At 42.0% G+C, this 14108-nt stretch overlaps 1 protein-coding gene across 3 annotated transcripts in view; it reads right to left on the minus strand.

Moving 5' to 3' along the window:
- Positions 1 to 2003: 2003 nt before the first annotated feature.
- The window catches only part of adamts3 (ADAM metallopeptidase with thrombospondin type 1 motif, 3), a 99801-nt gene continuing 87696 nt past the window's right edge, over positions 2004 to 14108 (minus strand). For all 3 annotated transcript variants that reach the window (XM_077000856.1, XM_077000857.1, XM_077000855.1), the window contains 2 exons: positions 13536 to 13653; positions 2004 to 4370 (listed from right to left, as the gene is read on the minus strand). In XM_077000856.1, coding sequence (XP_076856971.1) covers positions 3886 to 4370; positions 13536 to 13653 — 603 coding nt within the window. In that variant the 3' untranslated portion in view covers positions 2004 to 3885. The remainder of the gene's footprint in view (positions 4371 to 13535; positions 13654 to 14108) is intronic.

Raw genomic sequence — 14108 nt, forward strand, 5'->3', positions numbered from 1 at the left:
TTGTAGATCCATATTTACTCACATACCATGCTGCTGTTTCTAATACTGTGTTTCTATTTGTGACATTTGCGTTTATTTTGGTAATGATCAAGTGGTGGCAGTGTGTAGTGATAACATGTGGGCTTAGTGTCATGGTATGGAGGCCCCCTGCCGCCTGCCTCTGTCTACAGTGGCATTATTGCATGTTGTCTTGTTGTTGTTGCATTGTCTTCGTCCTTCAGGTGGACGGGGCCAATTAGGATACCCGGCACTTGAGGGTTGTTTGTCTGTCTATATATGTCTTGTCTTTGTACCTGTTGACTGCGGGCTATTATATCCTTAATTTGAATTAGTTCACAGATTTTGAGTTTGTGCACTTTACCCATTAAATCCTCCCTTTTCCCGAGACTGGCGTGATTGCTTCCATTTTTATTTGCACTCCTCGCCCGTCAGTTAGTGTGTGAGGGTAGTGTGTGGTGGTATGTATTCGGGTAGGTTTTTGAAAGTATACGTTTCTTTTGGTTCCATACTGTAAATATAATGATGAAATGTAAACTACAAAGTCATTGTTTTATACCCGTAACATTTCCTTGCTAATTTAAGACCATATTAAACTGACTTGCCAATTTACTGGACCTGCCACCAAAAAATATACAGTATGTAAATTGTTGAAGTGGCATTTGTGATCTAGAACTAATCATCCATCATCAGCACCTAACCTCACTCCAACTCTTGTGGCTGAATGCAATCAAGCTTCACAGCAGTGGTCCAACAATTAGAGTAAAAGTCTACCCAATAGAGGAAGTTATTGCAGCAAAAGGGGAACAGACAATGGATACTAAATTGTGAGAATTAATCAAATTTAAACTACTGACAATAGTCTATGGTACTGTGGGTTGTCATGAGTTAAATGTAAGAGGAATATGATTCTCAAAATAAAAAACACACAAAAGTTATATATAATTATATAACTTATAATAATGCTGTAATGCTCTGGGCGGTGGGCGATGAGGAGGCGGATGCAAGTGCTGTGAAGAGCGAAGAAACATTTAATTGGTCTGGGGTCATAACAGGTAGGCAATCAAAGATAGAACAAAAACTAACAAAGAAACACGACCAAACTTAATCTAAACAGGAAGCACAACTGAATCAGAGACAAAACGAAAACCAGGGCAGACAATGTAAAACAGACTCAATTAACACAACTGTCACTGCCAGCTGCCAGCACTCCTGGATGCAGTCTCCATGGTTACAGCGCCACTGAATGCCATCTTCATACCTACTCAAGTGCCCAGGAGAGGCCTGCTCGAGCATCAGAAGATCAGGAGAGGCCTGCACCCAATCATGCGTCACGGAGGGGGTCAACCCTAGGTCCTGAGACCCAGGGAGGGTCTACTCTCATACCTGCACCTGCTCCTGTGACCCAGAGGAGGTCTTCTGCTCCTGTGACCCAGAAGGGGTCTCCTGTTCCCATGACCCCAAGAGGGTCATCTCCAATTCCTGTGGCCTGCCAGAGGCCTGTTCCGAATGTCCGTGGTAGGCCTTCCCTGAGACCACTCAGCCGGCTAAGGAGACTGCCAGGTCAGTGCCTAAGGTCGTGGACCTTTTGGTTCATCACCCATATGAATCTCCTTTCATAATTGTAACCCTGTGCAGGTTCCCTTGACCTTGGGCTGTGTCTCTATTTAAATATTAGTATTTACCTGGATAAATATTACTCATCTTCACACATTCTGCCTCACCACGAGATTCATTTATTTTATTTATTTTATATTTGTTACCTTACTGTAAGGCACTGAAAGTTAATCAAACTCCCAGTAAGCAACATGTTAAATATCACAGAGAGTAATGCAATATTACAATGATATCTACATTCTTACTTTCAGCAGAGACCACCCACCCTCCCTGACCTTGGCTTTAACCCAACATTCTTCCACTTACTTCCCTTCCCAGCTCCACAGAATTAATTAATTGCAAAGTTCAGCAGTATAAAATGAAATGATTCGAGTTGAAGAGCACTCTGGTGACAGTCAAGTGTGTCATATGTTCTTTATTGCTATGTGCTCCCCATTACAACAAACAGCATCAGTAGTGTACACTTCAATTACACCTAATAAAATACATACAAATAAACAGATAAGCGACTGCAAGCTTTTAGAAACTGACATGGCTAGTTGGAGCATTAGTTGATACTTAAATGCAAGTAGCACTAGGGATAGATACATCTTGTCTCATATACAGTGGATCTGTCTGAGGCTCAGGGATTGTCAATGGGAAAAGAAATCTACACATACTGAAGTACTAGCATCCTCTTGGGACTTTGCGTAACATTAGCAGCAAAGTTGTCATAGTCAGCAACATCATCAAAAACAGAACAATGGAATTGTTTCAATGAAGTTTGCTAAAAAAAAAAAAAATCAATTTTCTTAATCCGTGTGGATTACTTCATCTTTTCAAATACTCAATATTACTAATTAACTGAAAGAACAGATTCGTTGGGAATTTCTTAAAGGACTCTACAGAAACAGCTGTAATTGACAGCTTTGTTGGGTTCTATGTGCTACTCAAACAGCGGTGCTCACCAGCTTTCTCAAGACAAACTCAAAAATCTGATCTTGTTTACAGTGTCTAAAAGGTTATGCAATACTATTTCTAACTTCTAGCTAGATGTGGAAATTCAGTGAAACTTCAAGCATAAATCTGCAAATTTGGTTTGTAAATAAGGAATACTGGACATAACGGTCTATGAACTCCAACATAATAAATACCCTAAAGTTCTCAATCCTATATACAACAGCTATACAGCAGCACACAGGTGAGCATGTGTGAGATTCTGTGTTGATACTCCACTGGCACATACATTGGGGCTATTGCAGTCAGATGCATTGTGGTTGAGACATAACCCTTGTTTATATATAAAAAAATATCTTTCCACTAACATTTTGCAGGTAAAAGCACAGCACCGTTTTCAATATGCTCCATAAAATGGTGTTAATTCCTGCTCAATGCCTTCAAAATATAACCTATACCTTTTGAGGTCAATGTGCATGTAACAGACTCTTACATTGTGGCCCAACTGGTTCTTGACATGTAAATATCTCTAGGCATTTAGCTCTCTTACAGGTGAAATATGCTTTCAGCTACAGAAGAGAGTACAGTACAGGATATCAGGAAGAGGGAGTCTTGGCATGAGATATCAAGGGGCAGCTTTGGCATTAATCATCGATGCACTTACAGAGACAAACACTTATGATTAAAGAAACCCCTTGATGGACACAGGTGTTTAAAATACTGAAAAAGTGATGACTGCATTCTAAGGTTTTTACACTAACTAGGGTGTTTTGACAGAGAAAACCGAGACTAGTGACATGTTCAGGTACTGCTCTCACTGTATGTATTTATAAAATGCAATTACATCTTACATAAAAAATTTGCACCATGTTTTAGTAAAAAATAATACTGACTTTTACACATACAGTATTTACAAGAACATTCATAAATATCTGCTCGTTTAACAAAATGTTTGCAGCCAGTAACAGAAGCTGGATTTTCTGGAAATTCTGTATAACTAATGAGAACCACTTGTGTTTTTAGGCTTACGCTAATGTGCAAAACCCCCATAGATCAAGCTGTTCAAAAAGCTTTCAAACATGTCTTTGGTGCATTCTGCAGAAACAGCGCTGTGTAGATTCCAGTATGATGCCTGTCCTGTGGGAAGGACCTAGAAACCAGAAAGTGAACCAGCACTTTAATCTCTTAATCTCTCACTCTTTTAAATCTCTCACATAGATGATTTGAAGTAACATAAGGGATAAACTTTGAACACTAGAAATCAGAGTCCAGGGAGGAAAAAAACAAATAATAAAAAAAAAACAAGAGAAACAAAATGAGGTTTAAAGTTTGCCTTCATCTTTCCACCTTGGATTTCCCCTCATGCCACCTGCTGTCTTGGGAATTATCTGAATGCCATGAAGTAGTGTTGATGGGGCTACCATTCCACTGCCCAAGGCTAGCCAGGACAGGTAGGTTCCTGGTGCTGAGCTTGGGGGCCTGGGCAGGGTGTTTCGGGGGCTTCGTGCTGCTGCTCAGCCTGTGGGGCATGGCAGTAGAGGCCTGCTTAGTGGAACGGCTGGGCAGATTGGGCCCGCGCGGACCCTGAGGGGGCAGCTTGAGGGTGGCATTGGCAGAGGCCGAGAGGGTCTCCAGAAGCTGTGAGGCAGAGCCGAAGCGTACTTCCTCTTCTGCGTCGATGCCCTCAGGCAGGACAGGAGACAGGGTGCTCCTCTTAGCGCATGATTCGCAGCAGAGTTTGCTGTAGCCCGGGATGGAACAGTAACGAGAGAGGACTTCCATCTGACAGAAAATGGACTTGTCTCCTCCACAAGGTTCATCTGAAACAGAAATTCGTCTTAATTACAATAGGCAATATTTATATTTGGTTTATTTGGATACATGGATAGTTAAGTTAGGATGCTGTTTTCTAGTTTCATCATCAATACATAAGATGTTTTTGCCTCAATCCCAATAAAGTCACTGCTACTTTTTCTGTCCAATTTTGAAGACATTGTAACAATGTATCAATACTTAATCAATATTTATTTCACTTTGTCACATTTTTAAATATCCAGCAGGTTAGTAGATAAAGCCAGTTGAAGGCGGTTGTAGCATAATGCAATTTTCCTCAGAGGTATCATGACATGCTAGGTGATTCAAAATGTCATGATTGAAGATTATTTCAGCAATTTTATAATGTAATTTAATCATGAACTTTGGAGTAATCGTGGCATGAATTTATATATCAAAATATTGTAAATCATTATGAATATTAATTGGTAATAATACTTTAATTATATGCTTTGATTGGTATGTTTAATGAGTGATCATAAAGCATGCACTGATGTATTTTTTGTCCAATTTATACTAAGTAAGAGTATAAACCCAATCAGAAATGTTACTCTATTGAAGCTCTTGATTAGTGATGATACTACAAACTTCATTCATCTTGCATCCTTCCATTGCTGTCGTCATTCAGGGTATCTGCACATTTTTTAATCTCAAATTCAATAACTTTTAAGACCTTTTTAATACCTCTCACAAGAAAAAATAATACTATTACTGGGGATGCAGGTGTGTTCCACATCGTTGACGGGGGGGGGGGGGGGGGGGGGGGGTAGCGTATACTGGAGCGGTTATTTTCTGCATAGTCCTAGCGCTAGATTCTGCAAAGTTCACATCGCGCCATCTACCATGCGGAGTATACGGCCATTGCGGAAATGATAATATACATATCGTCGGTAAAATAAAACAGAACAACTGAGCAACACACACTTATAATAATTGAATGCCTCCCCTCATAAAATTCCAGACATTTTAAGACATTTTTAGGCCTTTAATATGGAAAACTACATTTAAGACATTTTAAGACTTTTTAAGGACCCGCGGGTACCTTGTCATTTGACCTTGCCATCAACCCATCCACTGCAACTCATAGAGCAGGCAACATTCTGGACCTGGTCTTTACACGAGCCACCGGAACATTGGACATCACAGTCACCCCACTCCACCTGTGAGACCATCACCTTCTATCCTCCCCCCCCTGCCATCTCCACTCACACTTCCCCTGTACATCCTCCCTTCCTCATCAGAATTGTCTGTCTTCTCTCTCACTGGACACAATTACTGATACTTTCCTCTCTACACTCTCTTCATCCATCAATCTTCTGTGTCCTCCCTCCCCCTGGCTTAAGAGATCTGTTCCATCCACCCCCTGGCTAACTCAAGTGCTTCGCAGCCACAGGAGAGATCTAAGAACTGCAGAGAGGAGGTGGAAGAGAAGTCACCTAGATTCAGACCTCCGCTCATATCAATCTCTCCTTTCAAAGTTCTCACTGGAAGTCACATCAGCAAAATCAGCCTACTACAGAAAGAAATTTTAATCATCTGTATCCAACCCACGCAAGCTATTCAGTATTTTTTTCCTTCTCTCCTTAACCCTCCCTCACCCCCTCCTCCATCCTCTCACTCCTGAAGATTTTGTCATCTTCTTTGAAGAGAAGATTGCAGCAGTCTGTCAGTCCTTCTCCCCAGCTCCCAACTTTCCTACTACTATCTCTAACTCAACACTCAACTCCTTGGCTTCTTTCTCCCCTCTCTCCTTAGACAAGATACATCCACTTCTGACTTCTAGCAATCCTACTACATGCCCACTGGATCCAATTCCTTCCCCCCTTTTCCAGAATATGTCAAGAGAACTCCTTCCGTTCATCTCAGCAATCATCAACAACTCCTTAGTTTCGGGTCATGTGCCTACCGTGTTCAAGATGGCAAGGGTGGTACCAATCCTGAAAAAAGCAACACTTGACACCTCTGACATGAACAACTACAGACCGTTATCACTTCTTTCTTTTCCATCAAAAACTCTACAGTCTTACGAGCTATCATCAGTTTTAATTCTTCTAGATCTTTCTGCAGCCTTTGACACGGTCAACCACAACATCCTCCTCTCTGTTCTTTCTAGCCTTGGTGTGACTGGCTCTGCTTGGAAATGGTTTCAGTCATATCTTGAAGACTGTTCATATAAGGTAACATGGAGAGGATCTACATCCAATCCATGTAAACTTTCCACTGGTGTCCCCCAAGGCTCGGTCCTAGGCCCTCTTCTCTTCTCTTTATATACTCATTCCCTTGGTAACATTATTTTGTCTCATGGTTTTTCTTATCATTGCTATGCTGATGACACCCAGCTAATTCTTTCCTTCCCTCATTCTGACATCCAGGTTTCTAGGCGTATCTCGGCATGCTTGGCAGATATTGCTTCATGGATGACTCCTCACCACTTGAAGCTCAACCCTAGCAAAACTGAGCTTCTGTACATTCCAGGAACCCCAAACCCACACAACAACCTCACAGTTTCCTTTGAGAACACCTTGTTAACACCATCAGAAGTCTGGGTGTAACGTTGGACAATGAGTTGTCCTTCTCAACACGTTTCAAAACTGACCAGATCCTGCAGATTTCTCCTCTGCAACATACGGAGAATATGACGCTTTCTTTCACAGGAAGCTACTCAAGTGCTTGTGCAGTCTCTAGTAATCTCTAAGCTGGACTACTGCAATTCCTTACTTGCAGGTCTTCCTCTATGGGTTATCAGACCTCTACAACTAATTTAGAATGCTCTCTTACAAGTTCTCACATGTAACTCTTCTGCTACGCTCTCTTCACTGGCTTCCAGTAGCGGCACGCATCAGATATAAAACCTTGATACTTGCTTACAAAGCTAAAAATGGACTGGCCCTTCCCTACATGATGTCCATGGTCAAATGCCGATCCGTACAGCAAACACTCAGAACCTCAAGCTTGGCTCGACTCAAAACTCCATGCTTAATGTCTCATGGAAGACAAAACTCCAGACTATTCTCCGTCCTGGCTCCAAGATGGTGGAACGATCTTCCATTAGCTGCTAGGACTGCAGAGCCTATTGCTATCTTCAATCGTAGACTGAAGACCCACTTGTTTGTTGAGTTCTTACCAGAGCACTAACTCAGCTAATACCACTTGCCGTTGTTCTGTCTATTGTATGTCTGTCTATGGTTATTTGTGCTTCTTGGTAAATGTCTAACTTGCAAAACACTAGGTAATGACATTGACTCCTGTAGTTTAGCAGTAGTCTGACTCAATGGTATCTTGAATTCTGGCCTATCCGTACTATTTCCTAGGAGGAATTCTGTGATCGGATGCGAAGCACTTTGTAAGTCGCTCTGGATAAGAGCGTCTGCTAAATTCCGTAAATGTAAATGTAAATGATAAGGCTTCTTCTATCACTTCTTTCTTTTCCATCAAAAACTCTACAGTCTTACGAGCTATCATCAGTTTTAATTCTTCTAGATCAGGGGTAATCAATTAAATCTTTCCGCGGTCCATTTTTGGCAGATAGCTCAGACCTTAGGTCCGGGTCCGCGGTGGCGAACGAAAGTTGTTGAGCGGGGGCAAACGTAACACTCAAATGGGTGGTGAACGTAACACTAGTCTAAAAATAAATTCTCCGGTTTAAAATATAGTCTCCCGTTAAAAAATTTTTGGCATTTGGGTCCGTATCCAGTTAATCAGGAATGTGATTGGGTCCGGACAGGACGGCGTTCGGGTCCGGATCCGGACCGCGGTCTGCCATTTGGTGATACCTGTTCTAGATCTTTCTGCAGCCTTTGACACGGTCAACCACAACATCCTCCTCTCTGTTCTTTCTAGCCTTGGTGTGACTGGCTCTGCTTGGAAATGGTTTCAGTCATATCTTGAAGACCGTTCATATAAGGTAACATGGAGAGGATCTACATCCAATCCATGTAAACTTTCCACTGGTGTCCCCCAAGGCTCGGTCCTAGGCCCTCTTCTCTTCTCTTTATATACTCATTCCCTTGGTAACATTATTTTGTCTCATGGTTTTTCTTATCATTGCTATGCTGATGACACCCAGCTAATTCTTTCCTTCCCTCATTCTGACATCCAGGTTTCTAGGCGTATCTCGGCATGCTTGGCAGATATTGCTTCATGGATGACTCCTCACCACTTGAAGCTCAACCCTAGCAAAACTGAGCTTCTGTACATTCCAGGAACCCCAAACCCACACAACAACCTCACAGTTTCCTTTGAGAACACCTTGTTAACACCATCAGAAGTCTGGGTGTAACGTTGGACAATGAGTTGTCCTTCTCAACACGTTTCAAAACTGACCAGATCCTGCAGATTTCTCCTCTGCAACATACGGAGAATATGACGCTTTCTTTCACAGGAAGCTACTCAAGTGCTTGTGCAGTCTCTAGTAACTCTAAGCTGGACTACTGCAATTCCTTACTTGCAGGTCTTCCTCTATGGGTTATCAGACCTCTACAACTAATTTAGAATGCTCTCTTACAAGTTCTCACATGTAACTCTTCTGCTACGCTCTCTTCACTGGCTTCCAGTAGCGGCACGCATCAGATATAAAACCTTGATACTTGCTTACAAAGCTAAAAATGGACTGGCCCTTCCCTACATGATGTCCATGGTCAAATGCCGATCCGTACAGCAAACACTCAGAACCTCAAGCTTGGCTCGACTCAAAACTCCATGCTTAATGTCTCATGGAAGACAAAACTCCAGACTATTCTCCGTCCTGGCTCCAAGATGGTGGAACGATCTTCCATTAGCTGCTAGGACTGCAGAGCCTATTGCTATCTTCAATCGTAGACTGAAGACCCACTTGTTTGTTGAGTTCTTACCAGAGCACTAACTCAGCTAATACCACTTGCCGTTGTTCTGTCTATTGTATGTCTGTCTGTGGTTATTTGTGCTTCTTGGTAAATGTCTAACTTGCAAAACACTAGGTAATGACATTGACTCCTGTAGTTTAGCAGTAGTCTGACTCAATGGTATCTTGAATTCTGGCCTATCCGTACTATTTCCTAGGAGGAATTCTGTGATCGGATGCAAAGCACTTTGTAAGTCGCTCTGGATAAGAGCGTCTGCTAAATTCTGTAAATGTAAATGATAAGGCTGTAGAAGACGTCAAACAGAACATGTTAAAATAAAACAGACACTTGTGAAAAAATAGACCACAACAAAACATGGCTAGCTAAAGACAGTACAAAAAGGAGGTATGCAAAAATTGTTTATAAATTACTTTGGGTCATCTGTCAAAACAAAGCAATAAAGCCCTGTGAATTTAACCCTCCCAGTGGATAAATGCTAGTCCACAGGGAGACTTCAGCAGTAGGGCTGAGAAGTAGACAGCTACACAGTGTGTTACAGTGGTGACTGACTTATGTTTCAGTTATGTATAAAGATTGTATAGTTAAGTACAGAAGTAGAGAAAATAGAGTTCAGTGGCCAAGAGTGTTATTCCATGTAGAGACAATATATAGTTTCATAGCTTTCACAGCTAAATTGTATTAACTCTACCACATTGTATTAACTCTACCACATCTTTTGGAAATATGTCCATAGAACCTGGCCATATTTCTGGAAAAATGGGTGGGTGGCCTCTACTGTGTGGTGCCTGGGTTAAGTTTCATGTGGCTCAAATCCTCGACAGGAGAGTCAAAAGGAGCACTGTGTGCCTGTCTACCAGCAGCTGTCATTGTTTCTAACTTTGAACTGAGAAATCATCACTCACAGAGCTCGAAGGACGAACAACTGCAGAATGAGTCAGTCACTTTCAGGCCCATTGACAGTCTTGCTGGGGCCCAGGACAAGAAAGTTTCATGTGCCCCCCCCCCCCCCCCCCCCCCCCGCTTACATCATTTGAATTTCCTCTGTAGCAGACAATTCTTGTGTTAGGTCATATAGTATATAATATAGCCACACATCAAAACTGTTTCTGACAGCTGACTGGTGTATACTTGATGTGTTGCGAGCGGCGCGAGGGTTCGCGCGGCAAAAATGATGTAATCGCAGTGGCACCGCCTGTGCGCGAGGACCTCAACGCGCTGTCGATTCGTGACGTCATGCACCTCTCGACTTTTGTAACTTCGCGCGCCGCGCCTCAGCGCAATGAACAAAGTCATGTTTGCAGGGTTCATACACCGATATAAGGTGGAATTAAAGCACTTGTACGTCACTTTCAAAGTCCATTTAAATATTTCCCAGAACGTTAAACTTATACTCGAAATGATTCGAAATAATTTGCTTTTTATAAATATATATTTTAGCTACTGAGCTTATTTTGAGTACAGAATTTTATATTAATGAAAGATTTCAAGATTATTTAAAATTATAGACTTTAAATAAAAAATAAATTGCTGTGGTCTGGCTGCCGGTGGACGTGCTGATGCCGGGGTTCACCTGGGGAGTAACACTGCAGTCGGAGCCTACAATACCAGCATGCATCACTGCTCCGACACGGAATGAAAGCCTGGCGTTCATCAACAGACATTTACAGTGACAATATCAAAACCCAGAACTTTCAATACTACCTTTTACCTAGTCTGATTGTGTGATTTGTGTGTGACTTGTGTATTTGTGTGTTAACGGGCCGCCCAATGGAGGATGGGTTCCCTTTTGAGTCTTGGTTCTCCCGAGGTTTCTTCCTATTCCCTACCATCTAGGGAGTTTTTCCTCGCCACTGTCGCCTTTTGCTTGCTTATTAGGGTTCTGGACCCATATTATTGTTAACCTTGTAAATCCTGTAAAGCTGCTTTGCGACAACTTGAGTTGTTAAAAGCGCTATACAAATAAACTTTGATTGATTGATTGATTGTGCTCTATGATGGGCCCCCCTGGCCCTGGGGCCCGGGACAACAGACCCGGTTGTCCCACCTTGTCGACGGCGCTGGTCACTTTTCTGCAGCCCACATTATAATCAGACAGATCGGCTCCCCAAACAGGTAGAAAGGTTGATGTCACTAAAGATGCTATAAAATATGGCATTTTTTCTGAGAAAATACCCTATGAGCATATCCTCAAGGTCACCTTGTACTGCAGTTAAACTCTCATGAGTACTATGAGGTATCTATTCCAAAGGTTTGCTCAGGAGATTGTATATTTCCTTAAAAAACAAGTATATCTGCTTTCAATGAAGAACCAAAAGGGTGGGAAGGAGGTTTCTAAAGATCTCAAACCCCTGATCAGTAGTCTAGAATCAGCTGGTATCTTCACAGATGAGCTGCTTAGAGGACTGCGCTCTATGAATACTACTTTAAATCCCACAGGAAGCTCTTTTGGTGTAGGCAGACTAAGCATCTGTGGCTTTGGATGTTGAGGGGGTGTTCTGATTATAAAACCTATAGGAATAGAGCTTAGGAGAAAGGGGCAGGGTGGGGTGTTAGCTTCTGTTTTCTTCTATAGCTACTGCTTGGTGGAAGAATTGTACAGTGTGCAATGATGAAAATTATTCACTGAGCATTTATACTGTTCTTTATTGTTGTATTTAGTCATTATTTACTAAAAGCAATACACCTTTATAAGCCTTGCATTATGCTATGACCATGGTTATGGTTGTTTAACAAACTAAATCACAGTGGCAGTGGCTTATTGCTTAACCTAGTTTTTGTGTTGTGCCTACATCCTTTTTCTCCATTTACTGTTATATCAACATGTTAATAAAGTCAGAATGAGGAGCACTGGATGTGTCCACATGTTAATAAAGTCAGAATGAGGAGCACTGGATGTGTCCACATGTTAATAAAGGCAGAATGATGAGCACTGGATGTGTCCACACATTAATGAAGTCAGAATGATGAGCATTGGATGTGTCAAGTTTGTTGTTTTGGCCACACACGATTAATCCAAGGTTCTTGATCATTACAAATACAGTGTATTTATTTTTACATCTAGACACATTTACTCTGATCTAGTTAATGTACACTGGCCAGGAAATCATGAGCTCTGCAGCATTTGATTACCTAGTGAATGAAGAGCTGAAACAGAACAAAAAGCTGGACTGAGCCAGGATTCAACAAGGACCGGATTGATAACCTGTGTCCTAAATTACAGGAGAAACTATGATTCATCTGCTACCATCCACAATGTCTGCTTAGACTTGTCTTTTACAGATAAAGAGTAGCTGTTAAGCTCTTGAGGGACTTCTTTTTGTTTGAAAGGAGAAATGGTGTTTGAGAGTGTTACCCCAGTGCGGTCGGGGTATTCTCCTCGCACTCGGCCTCTGAGACTGGCTTCAGTGCAACATGGATAAATCAAACAAGAAGCAGAGGTCTGTGCACCAGCAGTCCAGATCGCTCTTTTGTGAAGTGGACCAGGGTTGCTAGGGGATTTTTTTTCTCAGAACAGTCAAAGTACTCACAATCAACAAAATCCTGGACATGTTTAAAATATGAAGTCTGACAGGCAATAGCATTTGTGAACGCTGGTAAATTTGCAGTTTCTCAGCTTCTTACAATGACCATAACTGAGCAAATCTGCTTTTAAGGGTCCTGAAACATCTTGCCGTGTGTGCGGAACAGTTAAAGCCTCTCCTCAGGATTGCGTCCCCTAACCCTAACCCTAACCCTTGCATTCACTTTCTCTAACCTGAGGAACATCAAAGCAGTAAAAGTCACATCAATCATTTCACTTAGGAAATGTATCCAGCTATGAAGATTATGAGAACGCAGCATGTGAGGAGAGAAGAGCTGTGAAAATTGACCAGATTACACAAGAAAGCAAAAAATAACCCCACAATGCTCAGACATTACACATTAAATCAACCTAGCTTCACTGACCATTTTCTGCAAGACAATTTTCTGTAATAGATACATAATTTTTTCCACTTTCTAAACTTTCACTTTTTGTTTTTGTAACTTTTGCCAATGTTTTTGGTTTTCTTAATTTGTGTATTTGAGTCTATCTGCAGAAAGGTTTACATCCAGGTTTAGAATAAAAATGTAAGAATTAAACGACTTGAGTCAGTGTGGTGTATATTTCTCTGTGCCTTTATCAGTGGACTGGGAATTGTTTGCTTGCTCAATAGCACTGCAAAAACACTGTTTACTCATTTTCAGAGTCTTGCATTGACGTGCTTCCTCCACCCGAGGGATGTCTTTGAGCTGGACTCCAGGCACTCATAGAGGCGTGCCAAGGTGGCTCACCGTGGCAGGGTCCTGGTCGGCAGGGCCTCTGGGAATCTGGCTTCTCTCCGCCACATTGATCTTCGATGCGGCACGTGACCAGCCTTCTGACCACCCCCTCACCACAGGTCACCGAGCACTGGGTCAGAGAAGGAACAGCATGGACAGACAGGGGTTGGGTGGAGGGTTGGGGTGGTGGATGAAGAAGGAAAGAAAGGACATTGAGCTGGGATCACAAACACTGGGCAGTCTGACCGCTAACACCAGTCTCACCATCAGAAATGTACGTACTGGAGCTGAAGTCATTGTCATTACAGTTGGTAATACGTAAATCAGTGGCTGACTGGTTTTGTTGAACTGTTTCTGCTACAGCAATCAGGGTGTTTTTCTTTTGTCAAATTCCCATGAATCCCTTTAGCTTGTGTTCCCAATCAGTGAAATAAAGCAAGCCTCGCTGAGCTGTACCGGAATTTCTTTCTCTGGGTACTCATTAAGGCTGTACACTGTTTAACCTGTATAAATGAGAACTGAATTTTAGTGCAGCTAAGGATGTTTTTTTTATCTTAAGGTAAACCAATGACTTGGTATATTAAC

Source organism: Brachyhypopomus gauderio, chromosome 3 (genome assembly GCF_052324685.1).
Source record: "Brachyhypopomus gauderio isolate BG-103 chromosome 3, BGAUD_0.2, whole genome shotgun sequence".
NCBI classification, from domain to species: Eukaryota; Metazoa; Chordata; class Actinopteri; order Gymnotiformes; family Hypopomidae; genus Brachyhypopomus; species Brachyhypopomus gauderio.